Here is an 18,542-nt window from a genome sequence, read left to right on the forward strand (position 1 = left end):
TACAAACTTATTAATTTCATTCAACTTAACGATAAATAACCGTAACATTTCTCTCTGCAGGAACTTGACGAATCCATCGATTTAGCCACACAGGCTATCGCTCAGAAACCTGCCAGCTATGAAGGCTACTACGCGCGCTCCAAATCACGCATGGAAAGCGGCGATTACCCTGAAGCACTCGTCGACGCCAACGAGGCCATGCAGAAGGCATTACAAAGCGGCGTCTCTGCCGAAGTGGTCGAAGTGCTCAAGCGCATACAAGCAGAGCTATTGGCGCACACTAACAGTGACGCTGCTATTGCTGGTGCTGCAACAGCGCGCGGCAGCGGAAATGCTTATGAGGAGTATGCGCTCAGTTGCGCGGACTTCGGCGCTATGGGCCTGCCAACGCAGAATGAGAGCTCAGATCTGTAGCTTCTTTTTACAACACACAATATTAACAAGCTTAAGTGAACATTTTAAAAATTAGTTATTATTATATTTACGCGCTTTAATTTGCCTTAAATGATTTTATTAAAATTATAATTATTTTATAAATATTTTTTTAATTTTATTTTTATTTTATTTTTATATTTTTTATTTAGTGTACTGCATTTCTTTAAAATGGAGCTAAAGATTTGGCGCAGCCAGCCTTTTTTTATATATATTTAAATAATAATTTTAAGTAAATTTGTTTTAATTTTATAATTTGCCGTAGCTGCCTGCATACAAGTATATACAAATCTACTTATAGAATAATATGTTTACATTTTAAATGTCCTATATTTATTTGTGTTTATGCTTTTCGATTTTCAGTTTAAAAGAAAATTGTATTTTCACCTTCTTTTGTATTGTATTTTATTTAATGTTTATGCAAATTAAACAAAAAAAAATTATTTTTGTATTTCTTTAAGTAAAAAACATTATTTTAGCCTGCCTTGCAACTCTATATGCCTTATTGTTTTATAATTTATCTTCTTTGCTTATATTTTCTTATAAAATTATATATTACATAAATGATAATGATTTAATTATAATACTTACTTTAGCAATTCTTAAAAAAATAAAATTTATAAAAAATTATTGTTTCATCTGCATGTAAAAATTCATTTAATTGTATTTTATTATAGGCATTTTAAAAATGAATTAAAATTGTGAAATTGAACAAACGAAGAAAAAACTAAATACATATGTGTGTGTTTTATTTAAAAACATATATTTAAAATATTTTTTTATCATTCAGTTTATTTAAAAAATATTTTGCAGTCTTGCAGTCATTAAAATCTTTAAAAATATTCTAATAAAATATTTTCGAAGTTTCCATATAAATGAGAGTCTCTTTATTATCTTCAAAACCGTTTAGAGTTCATCATAGAAAACGTGTGTAGGCATAGTCTATAAAAAAGTAATATTTTAGTGAAACAAATAAGCATGATTCACGTTTGAAAAACATATAAACAAATAAACGCTCTTTTTTGTTACAAAAAAAAATAATTGAAAATATACTCACTCATATTTTCGCAAATATTTTCCCAAAAAAAAATAAATTATTTAAAATAAGTTATTAATAATATTTCAGGAAAAATGTCGCGATTTTTTAAAATTTAATAATTGATTTTGTTTTTTAATTTGAAATTTTTTTTTACATTTTTAATTTTTTTTCCTTTTTACTTTTGAAAAATGTTTTTTTTATTAATTTTATTCAAGTTCGCATCAATTCCATTCAATTTCCATGAAGAAATCAACTCCAATATGCGTCGCATGCCTAGCATGCATACTTGGTACTGGGTACTTCCTAAAAATCTGATTTTAACAGACAACGCCGAGTACCAGGCGAACATAAACGATAGTAGGCGGCTCTGAAAACAAACCTTGTTGTCGTTTGCTGTGTGGCTGCAACAGTGGCGCTCAAAATGTGCGCGGCAGTTTTATTGCCCGTGTATATTGACAATTGCATGATGCTGCCATGTGGCATTGAATCAAGTTTAATTTAAAATTTTTAAATAAAAATTATAAAAATTTTACAAATATGATTGAAATTATTAAAGGAAAATTAAGGAAATATTTTCATATTTTTATAAAGCTATTCGTAAATGAATATCTGTCAAAAAATATATATACAAAATTTCCGTAGTAGAATTTTTCAAAAAAACTTAGCTGTTATATTTAAAATTATTGAACGAAAATTAAGAATATTTTTTTAAAAAGTTATTCGCAAAGGAATGAAAAAAATTTTATCGCTAAGCCTTTAATTTTTATAAATTTTATTTCTTTTTTACACAAAAGATTTTATTTCGTTTGGTTATTAAGAGAGTAAATTAAAATTTTAAGATTTGAAATTTGGTTAGAAAAATTGTGTTGAAGGCATTATATGAGCCAATTTTTGTAGAATTTTTTTCATTTCAGATTTTAGTTACCAAAGAGCATCAAAACTTTAACTATTTTTACTAAAATTTTATTGGTAAAATAATTTTTATTAGTAAATTTTATTAGTAAAAAATATTTATATATATAAAAAAATACATTACAATTAATTAATATTTATTAATGTAACTTTTTAATTAATTATTCTAAAAATATTTTCTTTTAAGATTAAGCACGCTCAATAAAATCATTCATACATTATAATTAATTAATAAAATTTGTTATCAATTTTCACCTTCACCACACACATAATTAGTTAGCCTGGCCATTAATGACATTTGTTTATATAACGGTGCTCAGAATAAGCCTAACAGCTGATCGCTAAATTAATTTTTAGTGTAACGGTTTAAACTTGACTATTTTCTGGTCGTATTTTCAGGTCTCATACTGGATTCTAACGTCTTTGCATTTCATAATAAATTTCCCGCCGACGCAAATGCTTGTTGTAAGTCAGAGAAAGACCGTTTATCTTCAGACCTAAACAATATTTAACATTTATATTATAAAACAAAAAAATTAAAAATTTTAAAGAAAAGTGGTTAAAATAATTAAAAAGTCTTAGAAAATATACATATATATTTTTTTTTTGCTTTCCACAATGTAAGGATGGCAAAATGTCTTAAGATTTTAAAAATTGTCAAAATATTTTCTCTGCTAGGTAAACAAAAATGAAAACATTATCCAAATCTTTTTTGAAATTTTACAAACAAAATTACATTAAAATGTGTCTGCATATGCCATAAAAACTTGAAGAAATGTTTTTACAAAAACTGAAACAAATATAATAATAATAAAGCACTGTCAGATAATATTATTTAGTAATTATTTTTTAATAGGGCTTTTAGGAAGAAAAATTGAAAATAGTATAAAGCCATATTTTTCAGTAAAAAACAAGACTTAACTTGCTTTAAAATGATAAATATTTATTTATTACATTAACCAATTTGTGCTTAAAACTTAACCTAACTATAAAGATGAAATGTGTAAAAAACAGAACAAAAACCATATGAAAACGTGTACAAAGTTTTTCAACGGTAAATATAAAATTACGATATTTTGTCAATACAATAGAAAATGGATTCGCATAAAATTGTAAAATTGAAAAAAAATTGTAACAAAAAATAAAATAAATTTATATACATAAATACTTAAATTATAAATTTTCATTGAAATTGATTTTCAAATAAATATTGTAAGCAATACTTGCTCTTCTAAATTTCTACAAATCCATTTTCAATTGAGCCGCCACGTAATTTCCACTATTAACCGTATAAAGTGATAAGTAGACTTTACAAACTTTTTTCAACTTCAGAAAATTTAGCTTCTTAAAAAGATACAGTTATATTAATATTGCTAAGAACAACTACATTTTTGTACAAAACACAAATGTACATGAATGTAAAAATACTTAGAACAGCATTAGCCAAACATTGCAAAGAAACCAATCAGAAATATTTCTCAAAATATTAGATAAATTCAGCTTCATTGCATTAAAAAATCTAAATTTTTAAAAAATCTACATGTTGTTTATAAATCTACACATGTCCGCCAGCGCCACCGCCATCAATCGCCGTGGAATCACCACAATTTACTTTAGTTTGTGCTGAAATTAGCGGAATGGTAACTTGCAAGCGATGATCGTCGATCGATGCCGCTGAGGGTAGATTAAGAAATAAACACAGACACAGGTACATGATTAATTTGCGTTAACAGTTAGGTTTTATTAACGTTATGTAAATATAAGCAATTTACTGTTAGTTCACACAATTATAATTGAAAAATATTTTTTACTTACTATTTTCTAGTATATATTCCAAATCATCTGTAGTTTCTATAGTTGAAAAATCGCAATTTGTCGATTCTTTTAGTATAATACAGATCTCTTTAGACGCCTTTAACAAAAAGAATGGCACAAATTTGCTAGCTAACTCTTTATTCAAAGCGCCCATGCCACGTGCTGCTGTAAAATCGAGTTCTGCAGTGGAAATGAAAAAAAAAGAAAAAAAAAATATAATAAACAATATTTCTGTTTTAATTTTATTATATACCATGCATATTGGAGCAATCCAGGACCACAGGCGCAGTACCGTGCATGACTACAGCCTTCGATATGCCAGTGCGCACCCATTCAATTGCCGGGAAGTAGAGTGAACTGTGTATAGGGCGCATAAGTATGTACTCTGTGCCATTGGTGGTCTAAATGACATGAATAAAAAATATACAAATTACCGTTTTCTCTAAAAACAAGAAAAAACGTTTACTTCGGCTGAACCGAAGCTATAATAGCCTTCACAGGTGCACTTTTATATCATAAAAAGATATAAAAAGGTCTTTATCTTGATTTTGATCGGTTAGTTTGAAAGTCAGATATGTACTATAGTATTCCGATCTGAATAATAAATTCGGAGATTTTAGGAATGACTTTGACAAAAATCCATGCCAAATTTCGTAAAGATATCTTGTCGAATAAAAAAGTTTTCCATACAAAGACTTGAGTTAGATCGTTCAGTTTGTATGGCAGCTATAAGTTATAGTGATCCGATATCGGCGATTCCGACAAATACGTAGTTTCTTGGAGAGAGAAGACCGTGTATAAAAATTCATATCGATATCTCGAAAACTAAAAGACTAGTTTGCATATATACAAACAAACAGACTTGGCTAAATCAACTCAACTCAAACAAACATCGTATACTCGTATACCCTGTTCAGCATATAAAAAGTGCAGGATCAATTAAATGTACCCTCAATTTGGAGACGCTGAGCGCCGGACGTGCGGCACGGTACACCAGGTACGCCACATCTACACCCACGCCCAACAGCAAACCGAGCTCTACGCCGATAGCGAGACTGACAACGAATGTTATAGCGCCAGGCAGTAATTCGCGACGACTGCAGCGCCAAAGTGGTTTGACGACCTTAAAACAAATAAAGGCATTTATAAAATCTTACTTTCACTTCCAATTTTATTATCACAGCTGCTCCACCTACCTCAAATTCAATCATAAATATTACCGCCGATATGATGACTGCGCTCAGCGCCGCCTTTGGTATGTACTGAAAATAGGGCGCGAGCAAACCGAGCGCCAGCAATACCAAAGCGCTAGTATAAAAACCGCCAATGGGTGTACGCACACCACTCGCATGGTTCACAGCGCTGCGCGAAAAGGAACCAGTCACGGGCATTGAAGAGAAGAACGAACCGATCACATTGCTGAGTGAGAGCGCCACCAATTCGCGTGTTGGACTTATACCTGCACTGCTGAATGCCTTCGAGATGGCGACGTTGCCCAGCACGGCAATTACTGGCAGTATAATCATGGAGGGACCAAGCTCCTTCAACTGAAAGCGAAATAAAACTGTTCTGGAGGAACTTTGTATAATGGCTGCTAGACTTACCATATCCTTATAGTTCTGTTCAATTGCAGTGCCATTCGGTGCCTGTATTGTTGTATGGAATTTTGGAAATTCGATATCTGGAAAACCGCTTTTCACTTTACCCGTCAACGCGAACGGACACGACTCCTGTGTATCACATGTATTGTAAGCTAAGATACTGGCGATGAGCACAACGAGCGCATTGCGGCCGGTTGCAATGACCCAAAGTGTGCCGCTCAAGATGCGACGACCGGGTATTTTGACATCCTTTAGTTTCTATAAAAAGGAATGACAGGAAAAGTTAATGTCGGGAAAGCTTTTAGCACTAATAAAATTGATTCTAAATTCTATCTCTTTAGCCAAACTCCGTTGAAAGAGCTCGTATCCTAAACCTAACTTTAATCGTCTAAATCCTATATATTAACAGCAATACTAACAGATTTTGCCAGAAAGGCTTGGGAAATACCGAGTGCTCTAAAAAAGTCAGTCGAAAAATTTTTTTTTAATATTATCACACCTTTTTTAATCCTTATCTTCAAGCCTTACTAATGCACTTCATACACAAGTAAGTTATTTACCTCAAGTGTATACGTTATATAGTTTTAGAGATAATAATTATGTAATCAAAATACTTAATTTGGCAAATTGTAAACACTTACCCGCAGCAAAAGCAAAATGGTGATAGTAACAATTCCCAAAGTAAAATCACCATAACGTATTTTGTCTAAATTCGTAAAAACCGATTCCATAGTTTTCATAAAACCGGAACCGCCGCCGCCGCCACGGATACCAAGCAGACCCTATACACGAAATATTTACTTAAAAAACACACCACAACGCTAAAAACAAGAAGTATTTACTTTCAACTGCGAAGTGCCGATGATGACCGCCGTCGCTGAGGTGAAACCCACAGTTACTGGCAGTGAAATTAGGTCCACAAGCGCACCTACGATTTTCACAAATGAATATTTTAATACAACAATTTTATATTTAAACCAGACTCACCTAAGCGCAGCACAGCCATCAGAAACTCCACAAGTCCGGAGATCAAACATAATAATATCGCGTAGGTTGGACCAGAGTTCAAGCCGAAACCTGTGTGACGGCTAGTCATGAGCGCCAATAGCGCTGTTGGACCGATGGTAACTTGACGACAGCTGCCCAATAAGGCATACACGATGCCACCAACGAATGCGGAGTAGAGACCATACTGGAGTTAAGAAGGACATTATTACTAGAACGCCAGTATATAGAAAAAAAAAGAAAAGAATATGAGGTTAGAAACTTTAAAGTACTCACTTGTGGTTCCAGTCCCGCCAATGTCGCATAAGCAAGACCCTGTGGCAATACTGTTAAGCCTACTGTAATGCCCGCAATCAGATCGGCTATAGCATCTGGCGCCGAATAACCGTGTAACCATTTAATACCAGGCAGTAGCCGGTGAGCGACGTCGACTGCTTTCATGACTCAATAAAACTGGAATAAAAATTATTCTTTAATCATTTTTGATTGCAATGAAAGTTTAAATTCAGTTTTTATATGACAATTTAAAAAATTTACACATAACATAACCTTACATTATTTATATGTTTAAACATTGTAAGCCTAATATATGAATTGTATACAGTTCAAAAGTATATAATCGTTTTTTTTCGACTGTGACAATAATTGGAATTGTGACTGCTTTCTCGTCGTAGCAAAATGGTGTAAGCACATGGCTACCGCGCAGTGGTGCGTAGGTTCGAATTCCGTAAGTATAATAATTATAAAAAAGTTGTGCGATAAATTACAAAGCCTTATATCAAAAAACTTCTAAAAAATGTTCTTCACTTAATCTGACAGTTTTAAAATATTTAAAACCTTGTAACCCCCAAAACCGCTTAAAGACTCGGCCAAGCAACTGTCTAGCTGTGTTCCGTTAAAGTTCACGTTCGCATGCTCGATGATTTCATTTAGTTATTACACATAGCGGCAATTATTTTCTCTTTAGTCAGAATGAATCTTTTGAAAACTATAATTATTGTATTATGTAATAATAGATGAGTATCTCTATTGTGGCATAATTGAATGGCAATTTAGTTCGCAAAGTGTACAATTTGAATTGTTATAATTCTAGTCCAAAGTTAAAGATGTAGTTATATATCAGTTAATGTATATGGATAATGTTGTCCATATGTTACTTGGACTTGTCATGACTGATGAGCTCGTCATATTCTCCTGTGACACAAACAAGTCAATGCCCTGATAAAATGTATTCGGCTATAATACTATAGGGATCTTTTTCAAAATTTTTCCCTCAAATACTCCAAGCATCGCCCCATCTTATGTGATTATATGTTTTGGGTAGCATGGCTCATGGTTACAAAGCCATCTAACTGTAAAGTTGAAAGCTTTGTTTAAACTGTTTCTTTCTATTTCTGGCCGTTTTGATTCTTTTTCTAAAATTGAGACAGATTGGTTGGTTTCGCGTCACGCTATTACGGCTGTGAGGCAGAGTATGGAAGAAGACCCAAATGGGTCCATCCGTTATCGCACGCTACAATTGAAGCTTTGCCCATCCACGTTTTGGAAGATTTAGTAGAAGGGTCTTGCTTTGCGTGCTTACAAAATCTAACTCGGGCAAGATTTCAAGCTGAACGACCTTTCAGCGCGTCGCACATTCAATGAAGGGGCCTAAAACGAGATGCCCACCGATCCCGATTTTCACATGAAAATGTTGTTCAGCGATGAAGCTCACTTTTGGTTGAATGGGTACATTAATAAAATAAACAAGATGTTGATGTAGACGACCTATATTTCCAACAAGATAGCACTACATGCAATATAGCCTACGAAACAATCAATTTATTGCAGGCAACTTTTGGTGAGATCATTAGCTCGCGTCGTAGGCCTGAAAGATCGTGCGCTTTAACACTAACTGTGTAGACAAGCCCACTAAAAATAGTCCAGTTTAAGCGAAAATAACCCCGAGACGATTGACGCCGTGGAAGAAAATAATCGGTGCATTATCGCTGACATACGGCCCCGATTGCCACAAAAAGTGGTCGAAAATTGTCGTCTCCCCTGGAATATACTCGAGCCAGCCGCGGCAGTTATTTTTCTGAAATCATTTTTAAAACATAATGGCAAACCTTAATCTTTATAATAAAGCTAATTCTTGGCCATACATTAAATGAAATGCGTTTTATTTCTTCTTGAAAACTACATGTCTAAAAAAAACACCCTTTATATTAGTCAGCAGATTAACCAATATGGCGTTTTATTTTAGCAATTAATACACTCTTCATAATTCCGATAATGTGTTGACCACAACTGAGATTGAAAAAGTCAATAATAAACAAAAAAGAAAACAGCGAATGTTTGCTTTATTTTTATAGTTTTACCGTATTAATCAGAAATATGACCTAATGCTTTTTAAGTGCTGAGCTAATGAAACATTTTCGCATATTTCTGTATTTAGCATTTTAGTAGCAGTGTCTTAAAGTATGTGTAGCTTGCGATAAGACTAATTTAATGTCAGAACTAACAGATTTATACCAATTTTTGGGAAAGTTTGTTCAGAAAAAAAGCAAAGTTATGTGCGTTAATTATTATTTTTCAAACAATAGTATGAAGCAGCGAAGGAAAATCTAAATTGTAATTGTTACTGAGTATATAAATAAAATTAGACGGTTATCTGGCTTTGGAACTAATACGAAGCTGAAATATTGCTCAACCGAAATCTAACAATTGACAGCTCGTAGCACGTCAACGCGTACAACTGTCGGTTGCTTGCATGGAAAAATGACAGGTGGCTGACTAGTTTGGCTTGTGACTCATACTAGCTGCAAAGTAGCTTGTAACAAGTTGATCTGACTGCTTGGTTCATATTTGGCTTAAGCAATTTTATAAATGATTTGTTTGGAAATTTGAATTGTTGAGCTTTTTTGTGTTCAGCAAAAGGCAACAGTTCTTTTGCTTTCAATATTTCATTCTACATACTAAGTATTAAAAACGGAACTTTAAATACCCAGTCTACATAACTTCATTAACACTATATTACTAGGTTTTCGATGGATAAATACTTGAAAGATATGGTATAAGCAATACAAGTAGGAAAGGATAGAGAAGAAAAGTCGCAGCAGATAAAAATGGAACTTAAAAATACCGGCGAATAGTAAATATATTTCTTTGACTTGATGTGTGGATTAGGGAATCTTTTTTCGAATGGTTTGAGAACTGCTGACATACCTGGCTTTTAAAAAATCAAGAGAAATAGATTTCTTAGGGAGTCAAATCTGACGATCTAAGTATCAAGTTAATGTCACCCCTTTTGATAACGGTTTTCAAGGAAAAAATTGTAATGAATTGAGGTTTCCAAACACCTACAACTAACTTAAGCCGTTTAATCTGTAAAAGCGTTAGAAATATTTTCGCATCATATTTAAGCTTTCATAATAATAAACAATTTCTAATCGCATTGCGATATCACATGTTTACCCCAGTTACCATTGATAGCGCAAACAGATTTCGCACTTATTTTAATTAATTTTGGAAATTAATTAATTGTGCCAATACTGTCTAGCCAGCATTCAGATACGATACATATCTGGCATCGGTTGTTGTGTAGATATACGGTTTTTAATTTCCCTTGCGTTTTATCGGCATTGAAATGAAACTTTTTGGAGCTCGTCTCCCAAAAGAAAGTGAAAGATAAAGAAAATGAAATTCAACATTAGCATTACTATGTATAAAAAGGCATCAAATTGGGTCTTGGTCTTATGGCTAACTCGAGCGTATCACAATTGTACTGCTATACAAAGTCCTTATCGTTTGAAATTTTCACGAGAAGAAGCTGTTCATTTGTCGGAACTGCCGATATCGCACCACTATAGTATTTAGCTTTCATACAAACTTTTTATAGATCAAAATCAAGTATTTATATGGAAACTTGTTTATTTGGCAAAATATCACGGCATTTCGCATGATCTACTGTCCAAAGCAACGCTGCTATATCCGAGCAAATTGTTCAGATAGAAACACTATAGCATATAGCCAACATACAAATTGACCGATAAAAATCAATTTTTTTATTTGTGAAGGGTAGTATAACTTGAGTGCAACGTTTTTTCTTGTTTTTTTTTTTAATATAATATTTTTTTATTTACTTAAATATATATATATAATATTTATTATTGTTTTTTTACTTAAATATATATATATATATTTTTTTTTTTTTTTATTTAAATAGATATTTATTTTTTTTTTTTTATTTAAATATATATTTTTTTTTTATTTAAATATTTTTATTTATTTAATATTTTCTTTAAGTTGTTAATTTTGCTTTTACTTTTTTAAATATTGATTTATTTATTTAATTTTTATATCTAATCATTTCATCATTTCCTTATTTTGAATTTTTTTCTATTTTTTTTTTTAATTTTTGTTATTTTTTTTATTGTTCTTTTTTTTGTTTCAATAAATTTTTTTTTTCTATTTCCCTCGAGTAAATGCAAAATACTATATTCATTCATTATTTTTATTACACTTTTATATATGTATGTATATATACTATGTACATATAATATAATATAAAAAGTCACCAATTCACGCCAATCAATTTTGCCGATTGTCAGCTCTAGTGTATTTAATTCTACAACGAATTAGTTTTGCACACATTCACACATATAATTTGCGATTCAATAAATTCAGTTAGCTCGTTTTCAAAGGAAGTTTACGCATGTTTACTTCTACAAGATGCTAAAAAACTGGCACCTCTGCTGGTGGCACATGCATACAATAACATTATAGCGCAACAACAACAACTGTAAAAAAAACTTGTTTATAAAATGGTTTTCTTGTTTCCTATGAGAAAAATTAATATTTGTTTATTTCTAAAATTTTATTTATAAAATGCTCTCGTGGATACCAGTTTTTGTTTTTTTGTTTTTTAATTAATGTGTACTATTTGTGTTAACTTTTATAGTTTTTAGGTGAAGGCATGTTAGCTTTTGTTAGCTTTTGTTAGTTTTGATATTTTTATTTACTTTTCCATTCTCATTGTCAACAAGCCAACCAACACACACAGTTAGTTTGCACAGCTTTCTTCAAATTGTTTTCGTCACGCAGACGCGTTTACAAAACGTAAAAAGTTACTAAAGTTAATTAAAATTTTATCAATTATCTAGTTTTCAATAAATAATATTTTTTGCGCATAAATAAGTATAGTAATGAACACCAACCAAATCGTTGCTAGTAGTTAAAATTATAGCCTCCGTCGCGAAATCGAAATTCAGAAGATGCGTTTATGTTTAAATGTAACTCACAACTGATCGGTCTTAAACATGCAAACTGATGATGAACTCTGACTAGCATACAGACTATGCCGGCAACCAGCTCTGGCGGCAACGTCAACAAACAAACGACCACTACTATCAGTGAGAGTGTATGAGCTAATGAATGCACAGTGGGCGCGTTTGAGAATTATTGCAAGAAAAAATAAGAAAAGACGTTAACCTCGACTGCACCGAAGCTACAATAACGTACACAGGTTCATATTTTTATAGCAATTTATAGTATTCGATTTTTTACTGAAGAGAAAAAATTTTTAGACCTGAAAGTCACAGAAAATGAAGAACATTCCATAATCCATTTTTTACGCGTTTCTTGGTGATGGCAATTGACAAACGCAGACATGAATTAAAACTCTCTCTTAAAGCCTTTAGACTCCATTTAAACGACCGTTCGGTCTACGTAGCCGGAACGGACCTGGATTTTTATGCATCTAAGGATTGTCAACATGTCAGTAATCCTCCAAATTACTTCATTTATGTTTTTGGCGCAACAACAACGACAACAACCTCTTTAGAACTTTTTAAGTAGAATTGCGGTGGTATAGGGTCTTAAATGTGAGTAAATTGTGACACACTGCGTTCTAAACCAAGGAAACTTAACGAAAACAGTATTTAACAAATAATAGAATTTTGTAGTCTTCACGGTGGTAACTAAGGAAGACTCATGAATTTTTATAAAAAGTTATTCCATCTAAAAAATACGCTCAGAAAATTGATAAAGAGTGACTCTATATAAAAAAAATTAACACTAAATATGAATCGCTTACTTAGTTGAAATTTATTTCCCTAAACACTATTTTAGCTCACTGTGCAACAGTCACGTTCTGTCTACTAAATTTTTAAGTGTTCTGAACGAACGCTGACGTCGAAAGAAGTAAAAATGTAGAGCGCACGCTCCGGTTTGACCTGCATTGCGGCGCTTAGGAGCGTGCTCTCCGTACCACGCATCAGCGCGTTTTGAGGATGAAACCGCCATAAGAAACTAGAAGAATTTGGTTTTCATTTGTGATACGTTAAACAAAACGTTTATGGTTTATGAGCGTAAATATATGGGCCGAAGAAACAATTACTCATTTATGGTAGCCCTCTCATTTTTCTGCTATTTTCTATTTTTTTTTAAATAATTTTATTTGTTTACTAAACACTCATTGCAAAAATCAAAAGTGTTGAGTACTAATTGAAAGCGGAATTGGAATTGATTAACCAATTGAAATAGTCAATATACTCCGTAACGAGTGCAAATTTTCATATAATAAGTGCGGTCATATTTTGCACACATTGTATATAAATTAAATATTTAAGCAATGAACATATTGATTTATTAAAAAGTTTGTACGAAACGAGATATTGTAATTGAATTCATAAAATTGCAGAAAATCGCGTTATAAAATTGAAAAAGGAGTATTTAAATGTTTCTCTTGCAGTCGAATTCTTTAAGAATATTATCAACAAAGTTCGAACCCCTGAGTTGTCTAGCTGTGTAAAAGATGTAAAAGATATTTTTTGCAACTTCCATCGATCAAGAGAAGTGATAAAGATAAGAGAGCGGTTCGATAAGTACTTGGATGCATAAGAAAAACGAAAATTTTGAAAAAACTAGGGTAAAATCGCATCAAGGGTAACGCAGGATCCAACTTGGGCTTAAAATCGACCTCAGGGCCGTTCAAGTGGGATCCTGCATTAATTTTGGTTTGAAAATCGGCCCTACGACCTAACCTAACCTCACTTGAGCTCTATAGAATTGGCTTATAAAGTAGGCCTCCGTACCCGCGATTACCTACACCGGTAGTTATCACCTTTCCGGCTTATATGACATGCTTTGTCCGCTTCGGAGCAGTTTAGTCGAAGGAAGACCACCGTATCGATTGTTCCTTATAAAACAATGAATCCATATTTCATTTGCGGTTACGACACACGATTCAAAATATTGTATGTAAAAGAATTTTTTAAACAGCATCTGAAACTGCTTTGAATTGGTCTGAAAGTTGCCCACGTTGTCCGGGGTGAGCAAACACGGCTTTTTCATCACCAATATTTCATTCAGGCTGTAACCCACGCCGACTTTTGAGATGTCTACTTTCTCAGCTGTTTCGGGAAACTTTTAACCGACGATCAGCCAATAAGAGTTCATGGATTTTGTCTCGTTATCGTCCGTGATAGTCGCTTTCGTAGTATCTGGGCGTGGCTTATCAAAAACCGGCGTAAGATCAGGTTGAAAGTCATAGAATCATTTTTAGACAAAACTTTCAACTGTTTTAGATCCATTCAGAAGAGTATCCCCCCACTTCAATTACGGATAAGGTAACCTTTGAAGTGTTCTATTTACTTATATAATAAGAATGCAAAATTTAAAATAATAATACTCAGAACATTGCGACACTTTTAACACTTCCCTATTACATAATTAAGTCTAAATACTATGCATTTCAATGACATAGTACTCCATAATAAGTACCTTATTCAATTAAGCAAAAACAAAATAAGCAAATACTCGAGATATTACATCATTTGTTTATTTGTTGTTAAAGAGAAATGCAAAGTAATTCAAGGACAAAAGTGTATAAAATGCTTTTGAAACCAAGTCAGACGCTTGAATACAACGGGGCTTTTTTCGCTTGAAAAAATAAAATTAGAAAACAAAATAATCAAGGGAAATTGTTGTTTCAATCTAAAAATGAAACTAGATAAGAAATAATTTTTTTTCGATCACAAGATGGAGCTAACAATCTAGAAGTTATAATATAGTCGCACTCAAAATATATTTATTTATTTATTATATGAAAAATAATAATACAATTATTATTATACAAAGTAAAAGACGCTTTCAGTTCGAAAATATATTATTGACGCATAAAAGTCTATTATGATAGGAAGATTTGAAAAAATAGGTGTTCTGATTGGGCGAACTTTAAGTTTATTTCGACAGCCTTTGGCTGAACTATCTAAGAATCTCTGCTTACTTTCTTGATCTACATTTACGTCAACTTCACAGCAATCTGCGAACAGAATAATGTTTCTGAGAATCGGGTCTATATACTGTCTTTGATTTATTATGAGCTTGCACGGTAATTACACTGCACAAAGCTTTCACATTCACAAATATTCATGAACGATCTGTCCAAAAAAGCCGTTCCCACGACAGTCGGGTCTACGTAACCGGAAGGGACCCGGATTTTTATCTGGCCAAGAACTCTCAACTCAGCAGCATTCCTAGAACAACAACAGGTTTTTTTGATATCTATAAAGTATCTTCAGTGGTAACTGCTTACGAGTGCCTACTTCGTCGAGAGCAGAATCCAATACTTCAAAAAAAAGTATAAATGGTTCCATTCATGTTTGAGTTCACCAAACGGAAAGCCATACGAAAGAAGTTGAACCATCCAACGTCATTTTACCCAAAAAACAAAAGCCAAGCTCAGTCATCTGGAGTTTGGTTGATAATATATATCAGAATATTTTTTAAGGCAAAAGGAAACATCAGCCTTCCGTTGGACGCGGAGCGAGTTTAGGTTCCATACCGACCATTTCGGTTTGAGAATGGCTTTGAATACCTTGAGGAAGCGAGGAGTGAAAACCGTTGACATTATAAAGGTAACAAATATAACTGTATATCTGCTTTCGCTATCTAATTGGGAACAGCCTCAGGCATAAAACGATTTATCGGCAAATATAAAACGTGCTAAGCAGCCCCGATAATATGCGTTTTTATGAAGTTCTATGCACTCAACAATGAACTTTGAATTCCGCAGAAAAATTCAACCAATTGGCAAATGTGTAATCTCTATATGTACGAAGCATTCACGTACCGCAAAATATTATAAATTATCGTAAATGACAAAGAAGCTCATACAAAACTCATCGCTGGTTAAGAATTTTTTGTAAGATATAAACTGTATGTTGAAAAAAAATTAGAGCTTATCAAAGTTCTCAGTTGATATTACTCAGCCACGATAAAAACAAACAAATACAATAACATGGCGCTAACACTAAGAAGCGGGTTTCTCCAAAGTTTACACTCAAACTGAGATAACTGTACGTTTGGATACTGAGTCTACATTTGAAGTATGCTACATTTTTTATGAAGAACTTCTTCACGTCAGAAAAACGTTCTGCGATATTGTAATGGCTATTGAGGGTCGACCATAGTCTACGAACCTGCTCCGAAGAAAGCTATTCTGCCGGAAAGGTGGTGGCGACCGTTTTCTGAGATTCTCAAGATTGCATTTACATCAACTACCTTGAAAACGCCAAAACACACAGGCCGGATTATTGAGCCGAAACTGGCCCAGTCCCAGTCCCAGTCTAAGTGCTTTGAAGCTACTATATAAATAAAACAAATATCACTAAATGATATTTTCACTTGACGTTTTCAACACAATTAAAAAATATGATGTTCAAAGACTGTAAAGTTATTGAATATGTTTGACAGATGTATTGGCAACCAAATAGAAAAAAAATTAAGGCTCGTTCACAACAAATTTTCCCTACCAACACATTTGTATCTTAACGCTCACTTCATATCGGTATCACTATATTTTCAAATTGTTCTTGCAGAAATTTAGACAATTGTGGGATATTGTTAAAAGTTATCATAGAAACCAAATGTCACACACTTAATTGAACTTTAATGAGTTTTTTACAGACCTTACAGTTTTTTGTTGGCCACATATGGATATTTTGTTCACCATCGCGCACATGCTTGGAATTAACTAGCACTCAAAAATCAATTCAGCACCACTCTATATATAAATAATTGCATTTCTAATTTCTATGTGTCTCATTTAACTACGAAATAAAGTCAATAACCTTATACAATAGTTTTTGCAATTGTTGTTGATGGAAGCTGCCAATATTGACAACGAAAACCGAAATGATGTAAACACCAACAAGTACGAGAAATTACTTTGTTTATTGCGTGCTTTCTTGCGCAAATGTGTCGCTGTAAGAGCGGTGTATTCATAAACTGGTTTTTTGTTGAAAGCAAATATAATTAAAATGGAAGCATTAAAAAACATGTCGAGTGGTCACATCAAATTTGCTGTTGAATTTCAAATCAATACGTGATTTAATTTACATATATTACATAGTTAAACACTTATACATACACAGACAAGCATTTATGTACGTGGAATGCACGAAAAACCAGCTAAAGAATGCGGTATTTAGAATCGTATACAAAATTACTCAAATATTAACGAAATCCACCTAAAGTACAACAAATTAAGGCGATATTATGAGATAATCACGAAAACCTTCACCTGCCAATACAATATATTAACTAAACTATCAACAATGTTGTGAAAAATATTATTTTCCAAGCGCGTAAGTCAAGTAGTACTTTTATCATAATACAAACTTTTTTACAGGTTTCTACTAAAAGCAGATAATTTATAGACTTTAAGGAATTCGAATGTTACTTATTGTCACTTCTATGCACTATAATTTAGTATAAGAATTATGTATATATATTATATTTTGTGTGTACTAACTCTGGAATTTGTTATGCTTTTTATTTAAGAAACGTTTGTTGCAATTATTTTGCACAGTAATGTAAATATTATCAGTTATAGACTGGTAAAATATATAGGAAGGTCATTAGTTGTATACAATAGTTTTCTGTGATAACACACAGAAACACATTTTTACTAAAAATAGTTTAATATGTATATTAAATATTCATTTAATTTAGTTTCTGTTAGCTTTGCACATAAGCTACTACATTAAAGATAATAGTACGCGCTCGGAAACGGAAACAATGCGTACTTCGGATAGATACGTTCATACATACATATACTTGTATATATGTTCTTTGCTGGAGTTTCAGATTGATTTTTTACAATTGTCACCCAGCAGCAATATGTGTATATTTTTATGATTATTGTGTTCTTTACCTTGCTGTACCAATTTTATGTTAATTATTCTTATTTGCAAGAAAGTTTATATGCTGTATGTGCTTCTTTATGCTTAAAATTGCAAACCACTTACCTTTTGGATTAAATGCTCTACGTACACATGCATAAATACATACATACATATATGTTTACTATGTCAAATTTGTCGCATATATTAGCCATTAAAAAATTCTATATTCACTATAAACCATCATTTCTGTTATATATATATGTGTATTACACTTGTATACTTAAAAAAAATTATAACCACAACTAGCGGTAAATAAATTACACGCAAATATTCAACTATCCGACGAATTCCAACAGCTGTCAGGCAAACTTTTAACCCTTATACCATGCTTTCAACAGCTGCTGCACGCAATGCCAATATAATTTTATGTCGAACTGTACAAATGTTTCCTTCTAATTGCTTTACCAGAAATCTCGTTACATACAAACCAAAACTTCAAAAATTATTTCAATTACCGATATTTTTATTTAAATTTATCTTTCACATATTTTTTCTTGTATATTAGAA

At 32.4% G+C, this 18,542-nt stretch overlaps 2 protein-coding genes across 9 annotated transcripts in view; one reads left to right on the plus strand and one right to left on the minus strand.

Moving 5' to 3' along the window:
- LOC106616376 (protein TANC2) overlaps window positions 1–1,164 on the plus strand; it is a 95,882-nt gene extending 94,718 nt beyond the window's left edge. For all 4 annotated transcript variants that reach the window (XM_014233015.3, XM_070111207.1, XM_070111208.1 and 1 more), the window contains one exon: window positions 61–1,164. In XM_014233015.3, the coding sequence (XP_014088490.2) occupies window positions 61–414 (354 nt within the window). In that variant the 3' untranslated portion in view covers window positions 415–1,164. The remainder of the gene's footprint in view (window positions 1–60) is intronic.
- An 87-nt stretch (window positions 1,165–1,251) lies between these two features.
- LOC106616348 (sodium-independent sulfate anion transporter) lies at window positions 1,252–18,239 on the minus strand. Of its 5 annotated transcripts, none has more exons than XM_036358443.2 (11): window positions 12,003–12,155; window positions 7,081–7,257; window positions 6,787–6,991; window positions 6,642–6,727; window positions 6,441–6,581; window positions 5,803–6,057; window positions 5,395–5,745; window positions 5,148–5,321; window positions 4,452–4,599; window positions 4,199–4,378; window positions 1,252–1,374 (listed from the first exon to the last, which is right to left on the minus strand). In XM_036358443.2, the coding sequence occupies exons 2-11, from the start codon at window positions 7,243–7,245 to the stop codon at window positions 1,349–1,351; spliced, it is 1,731 nt and encodes a 576-aa protein (XP_036214336.1). In that variant the 5' UTR covers window positions 7,246–7,257; window positions 12,003–12,155; the 3' UTR covers window positions 1,252–1,348. The 5 variants fall into 5 exon arrangements, with proteins under 5 accessions (XP_036214336.1, XP_014088443.1, XP_014088444.1 ...); XM_014232968.3 differs by lacking the exons at window positions 1,252–1,374; window positions 12,003–12,155 and adding exons at window positions 2,447–4,057; window positions 18,099–18,239; XM_014232969.3 differs by lacking the exon at window positions 1,252–1,374 and adding an exon at window positions 2,447–2,880.
- Between the last annotated feature and the right edge of the window lie 303 nt (window positions 18,240–18,542).

This window comes from Bactrocera oleae, chromosome 6 (assembly GCF_042242935.1).
Source record: "Bactrocera oleae isolate idBacOlea1 chromosome 6, idBacOlea1, whole genome shotgun sequence".
In the NCBI taxonomy this organism is placed as follows: domain Eukaryota; kingdom Metazoa; phylum Arthropoda; class Insecta; order Diptera; family Tephritidae; genus Bactrocera; species Bactrocera oleae.